The 26101-nt window shown below is 43.4% G+C and overlaps 1 protein-coding gene across 4 annotated transcripts in view; it reads left to right on the plus strand.

Moving 5' to 3' along the window:
* AGBL1 (AGBL carboxypeptidase 1) overlaps positions 1 to 26101 on the plus strand; it is a 786993-nt gene that overhangs the window by 148705 nt on the left and 612187 nt on the right. For all 4 annotated transcript variants that reach the window (XM_012438697.2, XM_064376229.1, XM_064376228.1 and 1 more), the window contains exons 7-11: positions 7506 to 7714; positions 17133 to 17298; positions 18216 to 18283; positions 23009 to 23125; positions 24372 to 24952. In XM_012438697.2, coding sequence (XP_012294120.2) covers positions 7506 to 7714; positions 17133 to 17298; positions 18216 to 18283; positions 23009 to 23125; positions 24372 to 24952 — 1141 coding nt within the window. The remainder of the gene's footprint in view (positions 1 to 7505; positions 7715 to 17132; positions 17299 to 18215; positions 18284 to 23008; positions 23126 to 24371; positions 24953 to 26101) is intronic.

The following is a 26101-nucleotide window of genomic DNA, read 5'->3' on the forward strand; positions in this document are numbered from 1 at the left end:
CTTTTCATGCAATATGATTTAGAAGACTTGGTAGAGACTACTTTATCCAGAAATATCTTCTAAATAGACTCCTTGAAAAGATCCCTAAGATAATCTGTTGCAAAGTCAAGGGTATTGCAAACTGTAGTTAGGGACACCATTACCTTTAATCTTACTAATGTCTCAGAAATGGGAGTTCTCGCGTGGAAAATTGCAGGGTTTGAGAACCATGGTTTGAAGTGGGGCTTTCATTATGGAATCCTGATTGGGATTAGGCAAGTTTTGTGATTTAATTGCTTAAGGTTGGTAGACGCAGGGAGGAAGGAATTTGGAAGCAAAGTTTGGAGAGTGAGAGTTCAGTACCCCCAGTTGTGTGGGCTTCTGTTCTGAGAAGGGGGTTTCTTCCCAGAAAAAGACTAGTTGAATTGTCAGTAGTTCAGATGGATGGGTTTTCAGGAAGGCTCTGAAACAGTAGAGCTATTCTTTCTGGGCAAAATTTTTTAGATAGAATACGTCACGGTACGCTGTATGGCTGGAGGTAATTTCTCTTCTCAGAAATGATGGGGGCCTCGAGTCCTCGTATTTACTCTTTCTCATATGTGTCTTAACAAATGTAAAGGTGGCATATTAAACTGTTATCAGTCATGTGGATCTTAGAGAATTAACTAATCTTCTAAAAAGACTTTAGAGTCATGAGACTCAATACATGTACATTTTGTCAGAGAGGGAAATTTTAAGGTTTATATCATGGACATGGCCTTTAATGGCATCTAGGATAAAATGGGGTGTGAACCTCAGCATGTGTAAAGGGGAGCGTTTCATTGTATGATGGGGGTGTCTCAGAAGAGGCAGCAGTGTGGGACTGGTGGCCATTTTGGGGTGAGAAGTCAATTACATTCCATGGGGATTGAAGAAAATGGTTATAAATTTGACTTATTTTGAAACTTTTCCTTTGGCTATGCTCACTGGTGAAAGGTATGTGAAATTTGGATACCATCTTTGTAGAGAAAGGAACGAGCATTTATTGATTACGTACTTTATGTCAGGTGCTGAGTTACGTTTTCATTTCTTATAATGGACTTGTAAGAATGCTTCAATTATTTTTATCTTTTTAATATTGCTTTAATATTTGCAGACGATGGAAACTCAGCTCAGAATGGCTAAGTGCCCTTCATAGTCCATTTTGTGTTTCTATAACAAAATCCCTGAAACTAGGTAACTGATAAAGAACAGAAATTTATTTTCCCACAGTTCTGGAGGCTGGGAAGTCCCAGATCAAGGCTTTGGCATCTGGCAGGGGCCTTCTTTCTGCGTCCTCACATAGCAGAAGGTGAAAGGGCAAACTAGCAGGACACTGTGTGAAGCGTCTTTTATGAGGCCCTTAGTCTCATTTACAAGGGAGGAGGCTGCCTGGCCTAATCAGGTCTTCAAGGCCCCACCTCTTAATACTGTCACATTGACAGCATCTGAATTTTGGAGGGGACATGTTCAAACCGTAACATTGAGTAACTTAACCAAGGTTACACAGCTAGTGAACGCTAGGGCTAAAAGTAAAATTAGTCACTAGGGCACCCTGAAGCTTCTGTTTGTGGTTTGGCCGTGTCTCCACACAAATCTCATCTTGAATGGTAGCTCTCTCAATTCCTACATGTCATGGGAGGGACCCAGTGACATGACAGTGGGTCTTTCCCATGCTGTTCTCACAATGGTGAATAAGTCTCATGAGAGCTGATGGTCTTATAAAGGGGAATTTCCCTGCACAAGCTGTCTGTCGCCTGCCACCATGTAAGATGTCCCTTGCTCTTCTGCCATGATTGTGAGACCTCCCTAGCCTCACAATTCACAGTGGAACTGTGAATCAATTGAACCTCTTTCCTTTATAAATGACCGAGTTTCAGGTATGTCTTTATTAGCAGCATGAGAACAGACTAATACAGTTGTCCATAGCAATAGAGAGCCATTGGAATAAAAAAATAGATGATGCTGATCAGCATGATGATAGTTACCACAGGCAACAGTTATTGTACCTATTAGGTGCCAGGCATCAAGCCACCTACTTTATATGTAGTATCTCGTTTAGTTTTCTCAACAGTCTCACAAAGGAGAGATTACTGTTGGTTTTATTTCTCAGCTAAAGACTGAGTGATAGAACTGTAAAGTAATATGCTCAAAGTCGATAGCTAGAAAGTGGTGGAGTTTCTTGCCATACGCAAGGATTTCAGAAAGACAGTCACAGAAAGCTGAAGGGTCTGCCCACAGATCAGACCAGCAAGGCAGTGAAGGGTACATGAGTTTAGAAGTCTACACTCATCTGTATGTCTCATTTCTGGAGCTGTGGCTGTTAAAGCATCCAGTACATTACTTTGCTGCAGGCTCCCACGTTTCCTCTGCGAAAGGTCGTCACCACTCCCAAAAAGGATGGTACAGTTCCCAAATAAGGGAAGTAAAGAGCAGTGAGAACAACTTCCTTTGGTTTTGCCAAATAAGAGGAGCAGTGGGCTGCTTGCAGGTATAATTATCCAGGATGCCAACCATTTCTGCCCTCCAGCCTGCCATGAGGTCCCGCATTGCTCAGGAGAAGTTCAATGTTTTGAATTTTGAAGGTTTCCTGTTTAGACCACAAACATCTTTATAAAGATGGTTGGGATCTCCAATGCCTTCAGGAGCTAGGCGGGTAATTCACTTCTGAAGGAGCTGGGGTTAGACAAAAAGATGAGTTGATTACTATGTCAACCTGTGGATTGCTCGTCCTGCTCGTTCGCCTCGACAACACTGTGTGGCTAATAGTCTGTGGGTTGCTAGTTTGTAACACCAAAAGGCTACATATTTTTTTCCCCTCCTGATCGTCAAAGTTTATTGTAGAATGCATAAGGAATAAAACCATAGAAAAGTTGAAATAAGCAAATAGAATCATCAGTTGCTCCCCAGTCTCATTAAGTATTCTTGTTACCTTGGCATATTCCTTTCCAGTTTTTAGTGTAAAAATCTGCATCAGTGGGGTCTTCACTAGAGAGAAACACATGAACCTCAGTTAAGAAATATTTAGGGTGAAAATTAAGCTATCACGAGATCCCGTTTCACACTGAGAATTAGCTACAAGTCAGGCCCTGGGAGGATGGAACCTGGAGAGAGAAGTAGAAATAGTGGAATATAGAGGGTGAATGGGAGGTGAGGACAAAGATAAATCTCCTGTTGTTCATGGATTTGCCAAAGGAAAACTGGCCAAAAAAGATCTTTAGCATGAGGCTGGCAGTGAGGGCCTGATGTGGGAGCCAGGAAGCAGGGGCACAACTTTTAGGGTCGGGTAGAGGAGGGGGTGAAGTGTTGAAGACCCTTAGAACTCTCTGTCCATTCCATTCCCATCCTTCAACCGGTTTAAAAGACACTTATCTAGGTGGGGCATCGTGGTTCACGCCTGTAATTCCAGCACTTTGGGAGGCCGAGGCAAGTAGATCACTTGAGGTCAGGAGTTTGAGTCCAGCCTGGCCAACATGGTGAAACCCATCTCCACTACAAATACAAAAAAATTAGCCTGGTGTGGTAGCAGGTGCCTGTAGTCCCAGCTACTTGGGAGAATTAGGCTGGAGAATAGCTTGAACTTGGGAGGCAGAAGTTGCAGTGAGCCGAGATCATGCCACTGCACTCCAGCCTGGGCGACAGAGCAAGACTCCGTCTTTAAATAAATAAATAAATAAATGAAATAAAAGACACTAATCTACTTAGACACTTTTAAAAAATTAAGCAACAGGAATTTTTTTTTCTCAAGGAAAATTTTAGGAGAAAGCCATTTATGTAAACACATTATAGCACAGCTGGTCTGTTCCAAAGAGGGGCACTTGAAGCCCTCTCTCACCTCTCAACTCTGAGCCCACCCAGAGCAGTATTCAAAAACTCACATCATCTCCGCTCTGTTTGCCCTGGCCCGGAAAAGCAGCGCTTTCCTCTCGGATCATCTAGAACTCTTTGAAGTTGCCCATCCCGGTGACCCTCATTTCATTCTTTGCTCTTCTCCACATTTGCTCTTTCTCAGTTTGATGAATCTCCTCCTGTCGCATTTCAGATGCGTATTGACTTTTGCACCACTTCCCAAGCCATTCTCAGAGAAAGATTGACGGGTGTAGGGTCGCCGGGGAAGGAGGTTTAGCTGTTTTAAATGTTAGTAAACATGACAGTTTGTTGGGGATTAACAGGAAATCATGAATAAAATCATTGGGATTTGATAAGGGATTTTTCTCCCAGACAATTAAAGATTTTTTTTTCCATTATCTTTCTCCCCACAGAAAACAAGTCATGGATGAAGGTCACTGGGATAACCCATTATCATCTAATACTCTTAAAACAGATAAAAGACAAAAGTCTTTAAGCTTGTGCAGACCACAGGGCCCCTGTGAACTGTCATTCTGGCATCTTTTTAGCAGGTGATACTGTCCTTTAATGCCTCCTACTTAATTCTCAATTTTCTTTTAAACATCAGATGTTGAATAGGCTGCAAACTCCTTTAGGCAATAAAGAACTCTCGTGCTCTGTGGCCAAGGTCTGCCAAGGAGTCAAATATTTTTGGTACCAAAGAATAATTAATTAAAGGAGGTAATAAAGGCAGTTCAAACCCTCCGCAAACATATCACCGGGCGAATAAAGCTCATCACTCTCGGTTTTGGCCATGTTGTAAAGAGAGAGAGAGAAAAATAAAACGAGCTTCACAAATGGGCCAAAAATCTCAGTGGGGTTTAGTCAAGCCTGACAATTTAGAATTTGACAAACAAGCAGAAAAAAAAGAGAGTTTTATTAATATTATGAGAAAACCCCTCTGGAATAAAGCATTAAATGTCCATGTTATTTTTTGCACTCATATGTACTTACGTGATCTTAGGGAGAAATCTGACTTTGAGGTGAAATTTTGCGTGATTATACCTCTGGGGCTCTCCCTCACACACAGCCAGAAGTACACACTGTCTCGTAAGCCAGTGTGAATGGTTGAGATGATGGAGAGATGTGAGAGAACAGAGCTGCAAGATGTGGGCATTCTGGCTGAGACTCAGCCGGTTAGAGCCCTGCAGTGCACCCAGTCCCTAGGAGTTGAGAGGACCAGGCATCTGCTGGGTACATCTGAACTGGTACGTGTTTGTCCACTGACCCTGTAGCCCACGGAGTTTAACCTGAGAAGTAGTGTATAGTAACTGTTGAGAGAGGTATCTTGGACTACTCTTCTGCCTCTATTTTAGGTATGTAAAATAGGGTTTTATGGGAGATCCCAGCCGGGAATATTGGACTAAGAGAAGTCAAGGAGTAGAAAAGGCACTCTGTTACAACTCTGTGTCAGATGTGCGGAAGCCCCATACTACACCTCCGCTGGGTGGACTTTCAAACTGCACCTGAACATCTTTGGCGCCCATTGCTCACTACTACGTGCGGTCTATCTTCTTGATGAACAGCCTGAACTGTGACAAATTCTTTTCCTGACTTCAGCCTAGTGTAATTTCTTTCTTTCTTTTCTTTCTTTCTCTCTCTTTCATTTCTTTTCTTTCCTTCCCTCCCTCCTTCCCTCTCTTTCTTCTTTTCTCTTTCTTTCTTCTTTCTTTCCTTCCTTCCTTCCTTCTTTCTTTTCTTTTCTTTTTTCCTTCCCTCCCTCCCTCCCCTCTTCCTTCCTTCCTTCCTTCCTTTCTTTCTTTCTCTTTCTTTCTTTCTTTCTTTCTTTCTTTCTTTCTTTCTTTCTTTCTTTCTTTCTTTCTTTCTTTTTCTTTCTCTTTCTTTCTCTCTTTCTTTCTTTTCCTTTCTCTCGTTTGTTCGTTCAATAGGGTCTCACTCTGTTGCTCAGGATCATAGCCCACGGCAACCTCGAACTCCTGGGTCCAAGTGATGCTCCTGCCTCAGTCTCCCGAGTACCTGGGGCTACAGGTGCAAGCGACCATGTTTGGCTTCTTTGTATTTTTGTGGAGATGGGGTTTGCTTATCTCTGTTGCTCAGGCTTGTCTCCAAACTCCTGGCCTCAAGTTATCCTCTTGCCTCAGCCTTGCAAAGTGCTGGGGTTACAGGTGTGAGCCACTATGCCCGGCCTGTGATTTCTTTCTCACTTGGTCTTGGGGTCTCTCTTGAGAGCGACTGTAAGCCACCAATAGTGGGTAAAGTTAGTTGGGGTGTGTGGGTCAGGTGAGACTCCAAGGAGGCAGCACAACAAAACCCATGAAATAACAGAAGCATTTCTGTCGTTCCAGAGCCAGGAGAATAAGAGGAGTCGCTGGGGAGCCTGGCGGTGGCAGGGAGCTCACCTGTCTGGGCAGAGAGAGGTCCTCTTGAGGGACTGGGCCTTACCTAAGGTCCACGGCGCTATCGCTCAGGCTTTCTTGAGGGGGTTGTGGATTGGGTGGTTTAAAGAAAACACCCATGAAGAATGGGTCCTGTTCACATGACCCTGGTGTTGTCCATTGGGTTTTGCTGTGGCCGGCAGGGGTGGGAAATGTCGGGTTTTGGGTCGCTGGGATGTGGGACAAGGAGACCATATGGCAAACAGTCACGTGGGGAGGGCAGGTTTTCTGTAGGTCAGAGGTGACAGGGTATGACTGGGCTTCCAGCAACTTAAGCAGGCCTAAAAATGGATGTGGAGGCTACAACTACATGGAACAAATCTATGAGTCTTGATTATCCATAAACTGGCTTCCATTCTCTTTAGGAAGGACACCCAACACATCTCTTGGACATGGTAGCCTTTCAGATGTAGCATCTCACTCGGTATCCTCTCCTTCACCTAACATAAAAGTTAGCTCAACCCAAGTGACAACCTCCTAGGTGCACCGAGATTCAGAAAGGAGGAATGGAAATCTGGTGGAAATCTCTCTCTTTGTGTCCCTCTCTCCTCTCACACTATTATTATTATTACGTTTTCTCCCCCTGAGAATAAGGTACAGACTTTCATACACTCTAATGATGAATTTACTAAAAACAAAAGTATTCTCTTACATAACCCCAGTTTATCAAAATCTGAAAATAAACATTGATACAAGACTATTAGTCAGTCTACGGATCTTCAAATTTGACCAGTTGTCCAATAATGCCTTTTATAGCAAAAGAAAAAACTGTTTTCTGGCCCAAGATGTATATTATAATTACGTATCATACTGACCTGTCACGTCTTTTTAGCTCCCTTTAGCCTCATGTTTTGTTTTGCCTTTCATGACCTTGACATTTTGAAGGAGTGTAGGTCAGGTATTATCTAGCATGTCCTTCATTTCAGCTTTGCTGATTTTCTTCATGATGCAATTCGGGTTATGCATTCTCGGCAGGAACACTATAGAAGTGGTGCTGATCTTTCTCAGTGCATCGCATCAGGGCGCACGTGATGACTGCCCCATTGCTGGGGATGTTAACTTTGATCACTTGATTTAAAGTGACACCTGCCAGTTTTCTATACTAAAAAGTTATTATTCCCTTTATAATTAATAAACATCTTGTGGGAAAAACACTGGAACATTCTCAAAGAGGTGCGGCCATGGAGGGCCTGTGAGTGATACTGTTTTTCCCTTTGTTTTCAGAGTCGAACAGCCGCAGAGCGGTGAACCGAGGCTATGTCACCAGCTTGCTCAGGCTGCACCAGGACTGGCACGGCCATGACACAGCCAACACCTACGTGCACATCCGACGGGGCTTGCTGCTCTGCCTCAGGCACATTGCTGCCCTCCAGTCCGGCAGGGAGGCCTTCCTGGCAGCACAGGGCATGGAGATCCTCTTCAACACCACACAGGCAAGCAGCACACTCAGCAGCTGAATGACAGCTGGATGATTCCTGAAGGCTGTCATTTAAGAATCATCCCAGACAGAGCTGGGAACTCCTCAGTCTATTTCTTGTTGCCTACTATGGGCAGATGTTCTGGATTTAAATCTTCATTCCAGGTCAGGTGCGGTGGCTCACCCCTGTAATCCCAGCACTTTGGGAGGCTGAGGTGGGTGATCACCTGAGGTCAGGAGTTGGAGACCAGCCTGGCCAACATGGTGAAACCCCTTCTCTACTAAAAATACAAAAATTAGCCAGACATGGTGGCGCATGCCTGTAATCCCAGCTACTCAGGAGGCTGAGGCAGGAGAATCACTTGAACCCAGGAGGGGGAGGTTGCAGTGATCTGAGATCACGCCACTGCACTCCAGCCTAGATGACAGAGTGAGACCCTGTCTCAAAACAGTAACAACAACAAAAAAGTCTTTTGATTGATTCATATATACTTAGTATATTATTTGTTGAGCACACACTACCAGACGTGCAGTGTGGCATAGTGGCTGAAAGTGTTGACTCTAAAACTAGAGTACTGCATTCAAATTCCAGCTCTAGGGCCTAGAGCTGTGAAACTTTGAAGAAGTCCCCCAGCTTCTCTAGGCCTACCTTGAGGTTTTTCTTCAAAAAAAAGCAGAAATAACAAAACCTATGTTGTTGTGTGGACTGAATAAGTTACTGTAGAAATGGGATGTGCTTAGAAGAGTGCTTGCCATGACTGAACTGCTTTTGAGGGTGAGCCCTTATTGGAATAATTAGCAGTGGGAGCTAGTGGTGGATAGGACACACAAGGCCCTTGATCCTATGGGGAAAACCTCCCAGCACGAGAGTCAGACACTAAGTAAGCAAAGAATCCCATGAGGAAGATAATGTCATGTTGCTCTGTGAAATCAGCGAAGTAAGGCAGTGACTGCCCTAGGTAGAGGGAGCAGGTGTTCTTTTAGAGAGCTCAAGTCTCTTTTAGAGAGCAGAGTTACTGGAGGAGCTGGTCGTGCTGGTCAGGCCAGGTTGCAGGGTAAGAGCATCCCAGTGAAAGGGGATGGTGCCTTCAAGGGTGTCTACTTACCAGCACCCCACGGGAATATGTATTCTAGGGATTCATGGATTTCAACCTAAATAAATCCCTTAATTTCACTTGATTAGAGCTAATTTAAATACCACAGTTTGAGGCCACATATGCCTTCTCTATTGGTGATGAAAGTTTTCCAAATATCCATCATCCGCTCACCCGCCTTCTCCTGGGGTGAAGGCAGCCATGCTGCACACGCGTTACGTTCCTGTTGTCTCTGGATTGGGCCACCTCTGGACTCCCTCTATCAGTCTCCGTGCTCCTCTCTGGACACCCTCCAGTTTTTCTCTACCTGAGTACACGTGAGGTAATGAAGCTGCCAACGAGAGTGTTGTTTTCCAATCCAGGGTATCTGTAGACATTTCTCTTTCAAGAATGGCCCCTTTCCCCACTAAACAATAACAAAATACTGTGCTGCAAACCAGTATCTAATCTCCTATCTGCTAACACCTCTGGGTTTCTGTCCATCATTACAGCTTTCAAAGCTTTTCAGTCACTCAGTAGCTGTATTTTACGTTCTCTTTCTCAGGATGAAGCAGGGCTTTGAGTTTTTCCAAGCTTCCCCATGCTTTGTAAGCCTGTGGTTCCCCAAGTCTCGCATCCCTCCCAGTCCTTGTGCAATGCCCTGCTGCAGTGCTGGTGTTTAGCAGACCCCCGCTCTGGTCCCATGCTTTACCAAATTCCTCTGCCCTCCGAGCTATTGGCTATTTCTCTGTTCTGTGCTAAAAAACCAACCAAACAAAAAACAAGCAAACAAAGGCAAGAAAAACAAGAGTAATAAAGGAAGAAGATGGTCATCACCGAGGTACGTGTCTGCACTAGAAAGATGGTGGAGAAAACACCAAATGCAGCCAGCGTGAGGGGTGCGAGCCTGTATGCAGGTCTTTAAAACGGTGCCTCAGCAGTCAATGAAGACTTCAGTTGCTCAATTAAGCACATTAACAAGAAACTTCCAGCCTTTAATTACTGCTGGGAATGGAAGCAGAATGTGAGTAGACACAGAATCTGCACTTTGTAGTGAGGTTTCTCTAGCTCATATTATAATCTCTCTTGGCATTACACAGAAAAGTAGCTCAGGAGGGGCCTATGGGACAGTGCTGAGTAAATAGGACGTGACACACTAAGGCTGTCGCCTGGAAGAGTGTGTGGAATGTATGGATGTCAACCTCAAGGGGTTGAATTCCTCACCACCACCACTCCCTTTGCTTTTAGTCTTTTTTAAATAGTGTGCTCTTGGCTGGGCATGGTGGCTCACGCCTGTAATCCCAGCACTTTGGGAGGCCGAGGCGGGCAGATTACCTGAGGTCAGGAGTTTGAGACCAGCCTGGCCAACATGGCGAAACGCTGTCTCTACTAAAAATACAAAAATTAGCCAGGCGTGGTGGCAGGCGCCTGTAATCCCAGCAGCTCGGGAGGCTGAGACAGAAGAATTGCTTGAACTCAGGAGGCGGAGGTTGCAGTGAGCTGAAATCGTACCATTACACTAGCCTGGGTGACAGAGTGAGACTCTGTCTCAAAAAAAAAAGTGTGCTCTTCCAGAGGAAATGTTATCAAGTTTATGCGCAAAGTCTGATGTTTGACCTTCTCCTGTTTTTTGGAACATGATCCTTGCGGGTGAGTGACAGGCTGTCCTGACTTAGAAACCAAACGGCTCATTATTCTTCCCTGGCAGCCATAACCAGTGTTGAGTAGCCTCCCAGACCTGAGCTGAATGCTGTGAGCACAGATGCCCTTGCAGGTGTGCTGGAGTTTCAGCTCTCCCTTCTGCTAGAGAAGGCAGGGGAGTCACTGGATGGCCAACTCAGGGGCCTTGGATTTGGTGATGTTATTTCAGTTGCCATTTGCAAATTCTGCTGCTGCTGCCACTGCTGATGCCAGTGATGATGGTGACAATGAAAATGAAGCTGCAGCAGCAGGAAGAGGAGGAGGAAGAGAAGAAGAGAAGAAGACAGTTCCTTTGAACTCTTACTATTAATATATCCCTTCACTGTCTTAGCAATTTATGCAGACTTTCCAATATTGACCTTTTAAAAAGCTTTGAGATAGGCTCTATTATTTTCTTTATTTTTACAGATGAAGAAACCGAGGCACATAACTGTTGAGTGATTCTCCCAAGTCCACAAAGCTCACAAATGCTGGAGCCAGGATTGGAATCTGGTAGCCTCACTTGAGAGCCTATGCTTTTGCCCACTGTACCAGCAGCTCTCCAAGTTGCGCATGCATCAGAGTTACCTGGACGGCTCACTAAAGCAGAGCCCGTTGGACCACATTCTCAGTTTCTGATTCAGCAGGGCTCTGGTGGAGCCTGAGAATGTGCTTTCCTGACAACTTCCTAAGTGATGCTGATGCTACTGGTTCAGGATCACACTTGGAAAAACACTGTCCTAATTTATTTATTTATTTAGAGATGGAGTTTTGCTATTCTTGACCAGGCTGGAACGCAATGACGTGACTTCAGCTCACTGCAACCTCCGCCTCCTGAGTTCAAGCAATTCTCCTGTCTCAGCCTCCTGAGTAGCTGGGATTACAGGTGCCCACCACTATGCCCAGCTATTTTTTTGTATTTTTAGTAGAGACGGGGTTTCACCATGTTGGCCAGGCTGGTCTTGAACTCCTGACCTCAGGTGATCCGCCTGCCTTGGCCTCCCAAAGTGCTGGGATTACAGGCATGAGCCACCGCACCTGGCCCCTATATTGTTTTTATTGGTGTTTATGATGTGCTTACAAACCTATTGAGGATGAGACTGACTGTAAAGGATTGTTGTTTGCCTTTCTACTGAGGTCACTGCTGGCATTGTCTCTCTCTTGGTGACCCTACCTCTTGGTTTCCTGTGTCTCACATTTCTTCACAGATTCTGTAAACATCCCCTAAAAGTGCAAAGGCTGAGATCACACAGTGCAGCCAGGGTGTTGTGTAATGTAATATAATCTTATTGGAGCTTTGCATGAGGAAAGACGAAGAAGGATGACAATTTGAGTGCAAGGTTAAAAAAAAAAAGAACTCCTACAAGGATGCCTGAAACAGCTGGAGGTAGTTATCAATTTGGAGAAATAGGTAATTGCAGAAGGAACAAACCTATGTAAGATAATCAGAGAAAAGGACCACTCTTTGGAGCTACAATAGCTTGAGGGGCCTGAAAGGTGTTTTTCAAACTTGAGTATGCATCACTTACCTAGAGGAATTGTTACAGATTGCTAGATCCTACCCCAGAGTTTCTAATTCTGTTGATCTGAGGTGAGGCGCAAGATTCTGCATTTCTTTCTTTCTTTTTTTTTTTTTTTTTTAATGAATGAGAGGTTCTCATATTGCCCAGGTTGGCCTTGAACGCATAGCCTCGCCTCCTCAAGCGCCAGGACAACTGGCCGGAGCCACCGTGACTCCCAAGATTCTGCATTTCTAACGAGTTCTCAGGTGATGCTGATGCTGCTAGTCTGGATACCTCACTTTGAGAACCACTAGACTAAGATGTGATACGGCCTTTTAAAAGTCACAGTCGCCACCATTTGCTCAGAAAGTGCATTAGGCCAAGCCTTGATTCCCCAGGCTCCTCTCTGGCCGATAAGACCAAAGACCTCAGCCTTATGAACCTATGGAAGGAGGGACTGAATCCTGAAGATGGAATGTTACCACCTTGGAATCAGGAGCTAGGTACCCTGAAGGTCAGATTGGTGTGAGGTCATTTACTATTTATTCAGTAAATGTTTTCTGAGCTCCTTCTTTGTGAAAGGTGTTGGGTCTGGGTTTTATGGGGGGGTTCACAGATGAAGGTGTTAGAGGACATTGGGGCTGGGTTTTATGGGGGGTTCACAGATGAAGGTGTTATCATCCTCAGGAAACTTAGCATCCTATATGGAAAAGTAGGATATGGCTAATACAGTGTAGGCAGCAGGCGAGGGTAATGGCAGACTTGGTGTAAGCACGCAGGGGAAGCCTTATGTGATTTTGCTGACCAGAGAAGGCTCCATGAAGGCAGCCACATCTGAATGAGGCTAGGAGAGCATCTTGAAAACTCTAAGAGAAACACTTGGTTTGTGAACTGTTCAGGGAAGCAGAAGGAGGTGGCCATGAGGCATAGACGGAAAGAGAAGCCGGGAAGAGCGAGTGGGACAAGTAGGACTTTTTGGAGGGTCGGGCAGAAGGAAAGATCTCAGTGATAATCCAGAAGGTATTGAACCATTTCCATTTAAGATGTTTTTATATTGAAGCTACACCACATCTGCTCTCAGCCTTAGAATTTCTCACGTATGTTCAAAGAATCACTGGAAAGAGAGGGGAGAGAGGGGTTATGCCAGGCAGGGGTTGAAGAGCTGCTGTGTCACCTGAGACCTGAATGATAAAAGAATCAGTGCCATGGGGATCTGGAGACGAGGGTTCCAGGGAGAGAAGAAGAAAGTACATGCAAAGACCCTCAGGTGGGGGAGTAGGGTGGGAGGCGGGTGAGCTTGAGAAACACAGACATGGCAGAGCGTTGTGAGTGCGGGGGAAGGCATGAGGTCGGGTTGGAGTCATGGGCAGTGCTGGGGCATTTAGAGCTCCTTGAATCATAATGAGGAGTTTGAATTTTATTTCCATCAATTTTTTTGTTTGTTTGTTTTGTTTTGAGACAGAATCTTGCTCTGTTACCCAGGCTGGAGTGCGGTAGTGCAATCTTGGCTCAATGCAGCCACTGCTTCCTGGGTTCAAGCAATTCTCCTGCCTCTCAGCCTCCCGAGTAGCTGGAATTGTAGGCACGCAGCACCATGCCTGGTTAATTTTTGTGTTTTTAGTAGAGACTGGTTTCACCATGTTGGCTAGGCTGGCCTCTAACTCCTGACCTCATGACCCACCTGCCTTGGCCTCCCGAAGTGCTGGGATTACAGGCATGAGGCTCCTCACCTGGCCTCCATCAAGTTGTGAGCAGGCACGAAGAGAGCAGAAGACAAGAATTAAAGAGATAGGGCCAGATCACATAGAACTTCCTAGGGCAGAAAAATAAATTAGAATTTTATTTCTATTGAGCAGGAGACTGACCTGATACAATTTATGCTTTTCATTTTTTTATTTTTGAAAAATTTTAAGTTAATTATAGTAAAATAATGCAACAAAATTCACCGTCGTAACCATTTTATGTGTACAATTTGGTAGGGTTAAGTACATCGTTGTACAACCGTCACTACTACCCACCCATCTCCAGAACTCTTTTCATCTTGAAAAATTGAAACTCTATACCCGTTAAACTGATTCATGCTTTTAAAGGACCATTCTGGCTGCCATTTGGAAAAGCAATTATCAGAGGGCACGAGGGGAAGGAAAGAGAGTAAGGGGAGGAATTAGAGTGTTTATAGGAGTTTAGGCAGGAGATGTTGATGGCTTTGGCTATAGAGAAGCAGAGCTGGAATTTAAACCCAGGACTTCATATTCTTAGTCAAAGTCCTTTTCCACTAAAATGCCTTGCTTTGTTATCATGGCAGTGATTACCAGGACTCTGCTCTGAGTAGCTACGATTCCTAGTGTCTGCTTGCAGACTCTTAGGAGACTTTATGAAACTAAGGATGCCTTCTTGGAATCTTCCCACTAGCTAATACTAGGTGCTTACTGTGAGGCACTCTGCCTACCTTAATGCATTTAATTCGCACACAACATTATGAGTGAGGTTGTGTTATTATCTCCACTTTGCAGATGAGGAAGACACTGGCACAGAGGAGTGTATTAATTTGCCATAGTCTGGCTCCAGGACCTGAGCAGTTTGCTCTTACCCTATCTTGCCCATATATCATGCAAGTAGGGTAATTATTATTCCAAAGCTAATTCAAAGATGTTAACTGTGACGGAAGCATTGAATGTTTTAAGCATTCTCATATTTCATCATCCCTTCCAAGTAGCAGATGCGTTACTGAGAGTGATGGGAAACGGGAGCCTAAAATCTCACCTTTGCCTCCGATTCTGAGACATTGGTTCTTAAGGATCCTATTTCCTGGAGTCTTGTCTTTTTTTGATGTATAGCACAAGTACCAACTCTGCACTTCTAGGAGCCTGAAAGCAAATGCTTCCTGGGCACCCCCCTTGCCTCGCTTCGTCTTGGCCCTGCACACACCTATCCATCGAGGGAAATGTTGACAAATGAATTCAAGAATTTCTGTTACCTTGAAACTAACAATCTCTGCATTCATAAGTATTTCCCCTACAGTGCAGCAGACAGCAAATACGGCATGATTCCTAATGCCTTGGGTTTTATAGATTTTAATACTTCCTCCAGCCTCCAAAATCAGTTCACGGTATGGCCCAGTTTTTCAGAACATTTGAACTTGGCCTCATGCTTTCACTTACTTTTCACTTGTACTATTGCACCAAAGAAAAAGACACGATTACCTTTTATCAGCAAAGACCATCACAGACATACCTGGGTTCCAAAATGTTGGCATTTTTGACCAAGTTCCCTGGCTTGGGCTGGCTCTATTTCTACCAAGGTTGGAGCTGAGAACATTATCTCTGACAAGCCATCTCCTTCACCTTCTTGCTTCCTCCTTCAGTCTCTGTTTTATTTATTTATTTATTTTTTTGAGACAGAGTTTTGCTCTTGTTACCCAGACTGGAGTGCAATGGTGCAATCTCGGCTCACCACAACCTCCGCCTCCTGGGTTCAGGCAATTCTCCTGTCTCAGCCTCCTGAGTAGCTGGGATTACAGGCATGCGCCACCATGCTCAGCTAATTTTTTTTGTATTAGTAGAGATGGGGTTTCACCGTGTTGACCAGGATGGTCTCGATCTCTTGACGTCTCTGTTTTATTTTTTTCCCATTACAAAACTCTTGAGACCATTTGACCAGACCAAGGGGTGAAACAGCTTTAACTGTTCATTAGCCTCCGTAATGAATTTTTCTGGCTGTGTATTCTGAGGCTGTTGATTCAGGACACCTGATTGGTATGACTGGCGCACATTGAAGGAGAGAGAACATTCTTGATTGCATTAAGACATTTCATTTTGAAGTTGGCTCACTTAAGGCTGGGCACGGTGGCTCATGCCTGTAATCCCAGCACTTTGAAAGGCAGAGGCGGGTGGACCACCTGAGGTCAGGAGTTCAAGATCAACCTGACCAACATGGAAAAACCCTGTCTCTACTAAAAATACAAAAAATTAGCTGTATGTGGTGGCATGTGTCTGTAATCCCAGCTACTCAGGAGGCTGAGGCAGGAGAATTGCTTGAACCTGGGAGTTGGAGGCTGCAGTGAGCCAAGATCGTGCCACTGCATTCCAACCTGGGTGACTGAGCAAGACTGTCTGAAAAAAAGAAAAAAAAAAAGAAAAAGAAAGTTGGCTTACTTATATTTTGCAGTCATTTGGGTAGCTTAAATTCATGGATAAATTTTTATTATTTTTTCCCTCCATGTTCTTTGACATGGAAGTATCTGTAATGTTGAGTCTAGAGATGGCACAGTTCGGCAGCGCCACAGACATTCACGCTGCCCTGTCGTGGGTCCTTAGCATCCACCGTCTCCACTTCTGTGACTTATTGGCCTCAGAGCTTGCTGCACTTTTTAGGAACAGCAAACTGGGGCCCCCACTAGTCCCTGTACCAAATCAGTAGACAAAACATTTACAGAGATACTGAAGAAAATGGTTTTGTTTTTGCCAAAGAGAAACTGAACTATAGTCGACTCTGTCTCTCAATTTATTGAACTTGTTCTTACATTTTTCACAGTGTCTGAGAAGAAGGGTCTTGTCATGTTCCATCAGTATCAAAATGTTACATCTGCAAACCCAATTTTTCTCTGATTTGGGAAGGTACCAAGAGGGATCAACACTGTGGGCTTTGAGAAGAGGCATGTAATTTAATTTAGGTACTTGGGATTCACTTAGTCTTTTCTTCTGATTTCATGTTTTATCTTTTTTTAAAAAATATTTTTCTCCTCAGAAGACAGCTGAAAGAGAAAAGCAAGACTTCTATCAATTCAGCTGTTCATTCCCTAACATAGGCACTAATTCACAGTGACACATGGGTGGCTGAGAAAAGACACCGACCTCCACTTCCCCCAGCTATCCTGAGCAATGTCTTGCCTTAGGCGCAGCATCCTTTGAAAGAATTTTAAGTCTATATTCAGACTGTGTTCACTGCAATGATCTATGAAATGTGCAAGAGACAGAAAAGTGCAGATTCTGCATTAGACAAAATTCTATGTTAGAATGTTCAAATTTGACATTCTACATTAGGGCTGTTTACGGTCTGTCCATGTAGGCTGTGTGTAATTCATTAGCTTAAATACAGATAGGAGACTGTTATTAGCTGTGTTACAGCTAGGGGACTGTGCCCAGATGTCGACGTCTGATATAATCTTCCCTTTGCTCAGAACTGCCTGGATGACAAGAGCATGGAGCCCGTCATCTCCGTGGTGCTTCAGACCCTGAGGCGGTGCTATCCTAAGAGTCCTCTGCCCTTGGTCACAGCCAGCAGTGCCTACGCCTTCCCAGTCCCTGGGAGCATCACCTCTGAACCTCCACGTGATCTACTTGAAGGTAAAATAAGTGGGTAACTATGACCTTTAAGATGAGTTTTTGCATTTTGACAATGTTTCCCAGGAACGTGGATGAAAACAGAATTAGCTGTTTTATAGGTCCACCATAATTGTTCATTAAGTTAATTAGATACATATATGAAAAAGCAGTGTGTATTTTCATAAATAGGGTGAGAAAATACCAGGCTCACTTATTTCGTTCTTCATTATTAACTGTTTCTGCTTTGCCTGGTAGCTATCAAATGCCTGTATAGTCATCTCAGCTAATTAAACAAAAAAGTCTATTCAGAATCCCATGACTGAATCTCTGAAGCATACTGACTGATAGTGGAATTAATTTGCCCTAAGGATGAAATATAAATAAAATTCTTGTTATTTACAACTCCAGGCTAGTCATATTGGAATATTTGAAAGTATTATTATTTAATCTCTAGGAAGATCTTCCTGTCAAAAGATCCTAGTACGAACAGGTTTTCTGTAGGCATAATTTTGCCACAGTGGTACAAGATGCCTTCTGTGCCTTCTATAACTTCCTTCATCAAAAAATTAGGGGCTCAGTCAAGGTAATATTTAAGTTATAACACATTTTGTATGTATGGCTATGCTAGTTGCATAAACGCCTCTAACTTTCATGGGAGAATTCAGAGTGGTATTCATATGTCGTTTTATTCTGCAATTATTTTGCATTCAATGTGGGATAATTGCTTAGACTTTATAACTTAGTGCCCTGACTTGCCTATGTGCACACCATTTATACCTACCAATAAGTATTCGCGTGTGTTGGGATTTTGTGTAATTGATATTGCACCCCTTATTTGAGAGAGGAAGAAGCAGGAACCACTGCGTGATGAACATCTAGATCCTAAATCCCAGGCAAAGGGGAAACCTCACTCACTTCACCTCTTTTTCCTCTTCCAGAGGATTTTGAAGATGATGGTGAGGAGGAGGTGGACAAAGACTCTGATTCTGAAGACGGAAAAGTGGAAGTATGTACCCCAGCCCGTGCCTCTAATGATGTCCATATTCACATCATGCGCAGAAAAATATCACTTCCTATGTTTGCCTAAGCCCAGTGTAAATTTTCAGAACTTACTCTAGTACTGCCACTCCAGTGACACTCAATAAATGACAGCCACTGTTATTGATTTTCAAGTTGTCATTTTCATCTTGGTAGGTCTGGTACAAGGTATCATTGTAAAGTCAGAGGCTATCCTATCCATTATTAAGACACCGATATTCCATTCAGATGAGCTTTAGGTACACACTTAACACCTGGAGTTGGTGTATTTAATAAGACCATTTAAAGACCCTAGAAAGATTTTCCAGGATGCTTTCTAGTAGATCTCATGTGTCTTCATAAGTCAGTCTTCTTATCCTTTCTGCATAGGGTTGTTGCTTGTACAGTTCCACTGACATCAGAGTCTGTGAATTGTTTTCCCATAAATTGCACAGTGCACAACCTGGCCAGCAGAGAAGTGCTACTCTTTGGGCTCCCTCCCAAAAAGACCTATCCTATAGAACAGAGGTTGGTGAACTTCCTATTAAAAAAATCCAATAGTAGCCGGGTGCAGTGGCTAATGCTTGTAATCCCAGCACTTTGGGAGGCCGAGGCAGGCAGATTACGACGTGAGGAGGTCAAGATCATCCTGGCTAACACAGTGAAACCCCCCTCTACTAAAAATACAAAAAAATTAGCCATGTGTGGTGGCACGCACCTATAGTCCCAGCTACTCAGGAGGCTGAGGCAGGAGAATCACTTGAGCCTGGCAGGTGAGGAGGTTGCAGTGAGCAGAGATCACGCCACTGCACTCCTGCCTGGGCAACAGAGTGAGACTCTGTCTCAAAAAAAAAAAAAAAAAAAAAGTCCAATAGTAATTATTTTAGGCTTTGTAGAACACACAGTCTTTGTCACAACTGTTCAGCTTTGTCGTAGCACAAAACAGTTATAGACAATTCGTAAATAATGGGCATGGCTGTGTTCCAAGCAATCCTTATGTACAGAAATAAGCAGTGAGACATAGTTTATGGACTGTTTTTCTACAGCAAGGTTTGTAGACCTTGGCACTGTTGGCATTTAGACTGGATACTTCTTGGTTGTGGGAGGCTGCCCTGTGCATTGTAGGATGTTTAGAGGCATTGCTGACCTCTACCCACTGGATATTAGTAGTGCCTACCTCGTTTCCCCCCAGGCATGAGCCAGAAGTATCTCTAAGACTTGCCAGAATCACCCCTAGTTGAGGATTACTGCTGTAGAATAAGACTTTGTGAATTATAATTCTGTTTCCATTTCTGTTGGTGGACATGGACTTCGACAAATTCCTTTAAGTTACAGTTTCTTAATTTCATCATCTGTAAAATAAGACTCAGTAAATTAAAGTAAATGCTGCCTTTTATGACATTTCCTGGGGATGAAACTCAAATTTAAAAAATCAATTTTTTCTCCTCCTTTCCTTTCTCTCCTTCTTTCCTATCTGTCTAGAAAGAAAGAGACTTTTGAGTTTTCTATCATGATCCTCACTCACCTTGCTGATGGTAGTGGTAGCAGACATACAGGGACTACCTCTTAGCTACATCTGTAGGTTTAGACTGCTATTGACAGTCTGGTGTTCTTTGGGTTTTGTTGATAAATAGAATCATTTCTGAAGTCATCAGTAGCAAATTGGTTCTTTGCTGTGGCTTGGTGTGCAGGCTTATGGAGTACATGTGGAATTATTTGAATAACAGTGTGCTGCTGCAGTCATTCATCAATGCCACTTCCCCTCCCCTCTTGCTTGCTCTTTGATAACCGAATGTCTGATGCAGAGTGTCACTCGCCCCGTGTATCTGATGGGAAGGGACCGGGTGCACCACAGTGCCTGATGTCCCACAGCATGGGAGGACAGGCATTCAGATACTTTCCCATGCTCTGCAGTGGATGAAGGGGTGGGGTAGAGAGAAACCTAAACAGATAAATAAACTCAACTGGGAAAGAAGCACAAGACCAATTGGTAAGAGTTTGAAAACTGTTCATCAAAAGGCTTCAAGCCAAGGCAAGAAGATGAGAAGTCAGTGTGAGCATGAGTTGTAGAGATGGAGAGGAACATGAGAGTCAGGGCTGATTTGGAGGCACAGCGAGAGCAAGGAGACTCGTGCTTCAGAAAGCTGGGTTTTCCCCAGGGAACCCAGCAGCATTTACTGCCGGAGGTGTGAACCGGAAGTCAGGCATATTTTACTTCTGGTCACAGAACTGATCCGGGCCTTAAACCTGTGGCCTTCCCACTTGACAATCTTAGGTAATTATTGAGACCAGCCTCTTAAAAAGAATGATTAAGAGGATCTTTTATCTGTAAAGGGTCGTGAGAGTGGAAAGTAGGGTGGTGTGCTTTGATTGAAAATTGCTAAGGTCAACGTATTAGATGTGGGCTCTGTTCACATACACAAGCATCAGACTCAGACAAACTCTGAAGAAGAGAATGATAAACAGAGTGAATTCAAGCTCTCCCTTCCTTCTTCCTTCCTCTCCTTTCTTTTTACTTTTTTTATTCCCTTCAGGCACTTTCTTGGGTATGATCCATATGCAACATGCTAAATTCTTGGGGATGTTAATATGAAACACAAACAGACAAGACGATGTAGTTTTTATCTTCAAAGAGTTCACAGTCTAGTGAACTTGGAGTTTGTCCTTATTAAGTGTTAAAATCACCACCTTCAATGGATTGGTGAACTCAAATCTGAGGCAGCCAAAAGACAGTGTCTAAAAGGTCCAACCTATGGAACAAGAGCCAGAAAGCATTACCTGGATTAGGTAGGTACCAGAATTCTAGTTAGTAAAGGACTGCCTGGGATGCTGTGATGACACAGAAGCAAGTCCATCTCCAGATTCGTATAAATGCCATTTATAAGAAATACAAAAGGAAGTTGCAACCTGGCTGAGACTAAGCTCCAGAACTTTGAAGGTCAGAGATAGTCTCTGTCACAACGATTAAACTTCACTGTTGCACTGAGAAAACAGCCATGACCAAATGAACGGGTGTGGCTCTGTTCTAATAAAACTTTATTGACAAAAACAACCAGTGGGCCGTAGTTCATTAACCCCTGCTCTAAGGCTAAGTGGGTCGCCTAGTCACATGTGGAATGAATTAGATTGCAGCTCATGGGTTGCGTGACTCTTTTCTGTTCAGATGCACTGGTTGGAGCATAACCCTACTGGTGGGGACATTCTTCCCAGTGGCCTCAGGTTGTGTTTCCATCAGTGCCACCCCGTGCCATGGCTGAGTTTGCAGTGGAAGGAGTGGAGACAAGCAGAAACTGATAGATAAAGCTGGAAAGGACAAGAATGGTGGTCATGGATTTGGTCATGGTGTGTACTATACCTGAAATATTATTAAATGAAACACATGGGAATTAATTTTCTTTTAATTTGAAGTTTGGGGAAAAATTGTGAAACATAGATGGACTATTGCATTTTCCCCCCCTTGGATCAGGAATACAAACATCTATTTTCCACATTTATTGAATTTAACCTTTCAGGACTGCCAGGTTTTTCCTTAACTAGTGCAATATACTTGTAAAACATATGGTATGGTTTTTTTCCCTCTATTTCATTAAGGAAACTTGATCTAGGATGTAGAAAGATGAAGAGACTGGGCTGGTTGATTCCTGGTGTCTTTTCTCTGTAAGACCCTACAACCCTTGGAAAACACACAAGTATTCAGAGGAGAGTCACCATCACCATTAAATTGTTTCGAAATGATGATCTATCGAGAATAAAAAATAAAGTGCCTGGGATTGTTGAGTCCAATAAGTAGAAGACTGGTGGTGCCTTGGTAAACTTTTAAGTATGCAAAGGGATAAAGGTGCAGTAGGAGAATGCCAGCTCCTCCCCAGGTCTCGTAAGGATCGATATAATTTCTCTCCTATTTCTCAAATCTTGTCTCCTGCAATCTTCCTTTTATTCTGTATGCATCAGTCACCTTCTTTCTGTAAGCAAATTCCAGCTTTTCCTTCTGCTAGTAATTCACTTCTAGGCCTGCACATACGTGGCTTTTTTTGTCATGTAGGTTTCAGTTGAAACATTACCTCCCTGTGAGTCCTCCTCAGATCTCCCAATCTAAACAGCCTCTCATTCCTCAATCTTAGTCATATCATTCTCTTTTATCATTTCAAGGGCAGTTATCACTGTTGAAAATTAACTTATTCATTTGTTTACTTTCTTCTTTACTGTTTTTCTTTTCTCACTAAAAGGCAAATTCCATGGGAGCTTGGACGTTTGTCTGTTCCGTTACGACTGAACCTTCAATACCTAGAAGAGTACCTACTCACAGTAGGTGCTGATGAAGTGTTTGTGAAAAGACTGACAAATAAATGACAAAGATAGATAAAGAGTGACAGTAATCACAATGAAGTCGATGATAGTGGCGATGAGATAAAGAATTTATTTCATCATGTGTTTTATTGATGATCTAGTTTATATCATTTTATACAAATTTTTACTTCTGATGAAGGCTGATAACTACTGACATACATGCTGAGACAAGTTGTTTATCTTCTTTCTTTTTATTTTAAAAATACAATCCAGCATAACAAATTCCTCACTGGTTAGGCTAGTGTTGTAATTTGGAGGCAAGAAAACCACGTCTTGAGATTCTGAAGAAGCACATACGTGTCTTGTCTTGATGCTTCTCAGGGTGGATTTCCTGACTGTAATCTCTTCTATGAATATTCCTTTGTAGGATGATGACTTGGAAACAGATGTGGACAAGCTGAGTTCCAAACCTGGTCTTGACCGGCCTGAAGAGGAACTGATGCAGTATGAGGCGATGTGTCCTGAGCTCTCCTGCAGCTCCGAGGTAGGACCCGTGCTGTGGTTCTGATCTTTGATGATGTATGATGGGTTCTTTGCAGATCCTGGGAGGCCAAACCAGTGTGTCCAGATGGAAAGCATTGCTCATCATTAGCTATATGCTTCTGGGCTCTTCCTCAGAGAAAAGCAAAATGCTAAACAAAATTGGGAAAAGGTGGCAAAAATGGGAAAAAGTTAGGATGTCTGCAAGGGTTCTTCCATCTGACACTCACACTTAGGATGGATGCTCAGTCATGTGCTGCATAGCGACGTTTCCATTGATGATAGACAATATACACCATGGTGGTCCCATAAGATTATAAGACTGTATTTTCACTACATCTTTTTATGTTTAGACACACAGATATCATTGTGTTACTATTGCCTACAGTGTTCAGTACATCCACATGCTGTACAGGCTGGTAGCCTAGGAGCAATAGGCTACGCCATATATTCTAAGTATGCAGTAGGGTGGACCATCTAAGTTTGTGTAAGCACACCCTGCCCCCATGCACTGAAAAAGCAAATAAAAATTCATGATGATTTAACTGTTCTCATGCCAAAGTGGGAAAATTGTCCTAGATGGCTTTTTTGAAGGTGGACATCCTGATTTCAGGCTTTCTTTGTCAGTTAGAAACAAATTGAGAACCTTAGACCTGGTGATGGTAATTCTGTGCCTAGTGGCTGCCGTGAATATTTTAGACCTGCTTTTTGATCTCCATTATTTTCTTATGGCTCTTAGAAATAAATCATGAATTTGGCTACATCTAAGGGTATAAGCTAAGTCACGTGTACAGAAGGGAGTTAATATATTCTATTTGACTTCAGAAAGCAGGCAGCGATCAGTAAAAACCGTTTTAGGAAAGGAAATTTCAGTGTAGTATGAACGTTTTATTCAAATAAGCAGAATTATCCTCAAGTGAAAAGCACTGCCTTGGGGTGCAGTGAGGCCCCCATAAATACGGTTTTTCAACCAGATTATAATTCAGTGGGAATCTTGAAGAAGACATTCAAATACTGTTTACCATTGGACTAGACCCACCAAAAGCCCCTTCCAAACATAGTGAGTTTCTATGATTCCGTTATTTGTTTGACTCTTGAAGGTTACTCTTTCTTAGTCAACCTTGGAAAAAGCTTCCAAATTCACAGGATTCGTGCTTAGCTCTGTGTCCAGAGAGTAAGGACAGGGATCAAATTGTGCTCCCTATCTGGAAGGTCACACTAACATATTCTATTCCATTTTGAACCTGAAGGAACTGGAGTCCAAACCTGGAGATGATTTGAACCCTGAAAAGACTGAGTTTGCCAATCACCACCACATTCCGACTGCTGCCTTCTCAAAGCAGCGTTGCTTCAACGAGGACCAAAGTTCCTGTGGGCAAGAAAGAGAAGATGCCGTCCGGTCTTCCCTTCTGTGCATGGTGAAGACGGGAAGGTCCACAGCACATCTAGGATCCAAAAGAAAGCCTGTAGTGAACCCGTACCAAAATGTGCAATCCAGTCATCTCGGGAGAGATTCTTCTGAAAGTGAAATCCCTGACATTCAGGATTCCCTGAAAGTGGATGCCTGGGACGTAGATGCAATTTTCTGCCAAAGGACGGGTGCCTCCTTTTCCAATTCCAGTAGGACTGGAGAAACTGTCAAAGTAATAGATAAGCTTCTGCAGACACATCCGAAACGTGTCCCCTACCATGATCCCTATCTTTATATGGCCAAAGGCAGAAGAACCAGCTCTGTGGTGGACTTCAAGATGATGGCATTTCCTGACCTCTGGGGACACTGTCCCCCTCCTGCCACCCAGCCCATGTTGGAACGCAAATGTGGAGTCCAAAGGTGATGGTGCTACTGACTTGGGAGCTCTATTTGTTCTGTTCTTTGATCATTTGATAAATGGAATGGTTTGTACAGATAATTCTACTATCTATAGAAAAGTGAGCATTAATCAGGAACATGTTAAAGCCTGTTGGGAAACTTTGGCCAAACACACAAATTTTCCTCCCTGCAAGGACATTTCAGAATCAAGTGTGGGGTAGTGGTAGGCATGCATTTTCTGATGAAAAATTCCTTGAATAAATCTAATACAACTCCTTATCCTATCTCCCTTGCAAACCACTGTGACAAAGAAAGATCATCTAGTTTCTCCAAATACTGGGCTCCTTCCTCAAAAGTAGGTTTTCAGAAAAACCAAGAGCTGATTATTTGGGATCTTTTTTCTTGTTTACTGCAAATTGGTATGAGATCTCTTGCTAATATAAAGGAGGTGGTGTGCGTCCATTCCACAGCCCCAGCTTTGATAGACCCTGGCTTGGTTTGGAGAATAGTTTTGCTGCTTCACAGAGGAGGGGATGGAAAAGACATTCTCCAGGGAAGAAACACTGGATGATAGATTATTCCCAGAAGGCAGGAAAGGAAGCTTTACCTATGGCTCAGCATATTGTGAATAAAATGAAAACTGCTAAAGGCAAAAAAATATTATTTTCCTTGAAAAAAAAATGTATGCACATACCAAGTCAATGGAGCAAAGTGGGCAGACCAGAAAGAAATTATTCTCTTGATGGTAGGTCTCCCAGACTGCTCCCACTTGGGATCCTGGCTGACATCTCCCACCCTACCCCCTGCACTTTATCTGTCATGCTCATGTTTTTGAGAAACTGACCACAAGGGCCATTGTAGCACCATCTCACCCCTGCATAGAACATCTTCCCTCTAAGCCCAGACCTCATGCCCCCTTTTCCCAGCCTTCTCTCATGCCTCTTCTGTGGACTGGGTTGGAAATTCAGATGGCAATCTGAAAGACCTCCTAAGCTTTCTTTCCCTCTCTTAGTTAAATATCACAGATTTTGGTGTTTCTTAGACAGAAGAATGACCTAAGCCTATTGGAGCAGGCAGAGCCCAAGGAACATAAATTGCATAAGGGTATGCAGGCTTATTGGAGCCTCCCAAACCTTGAAGATGCTAGCAGCTAATAGTCCTAATGTCTTC

Source organism: Aotus nancymaae, unplaced genomic scaffold (genome assembly GCF_030222135.1).
Source record: "Aotus nancymaae isolate 86718 unplaced genomic scaffold, 86718_ANA_hifiasm-v0.15.2.pri h1tg000014l, whole genome shotgun sequence".
Classification (NCBI taxonomy): Eukaryota; Metazoa; Chordata; class Mammalia; order Primates; family Aotidae; genus Aotus; species Aotus nancymaae.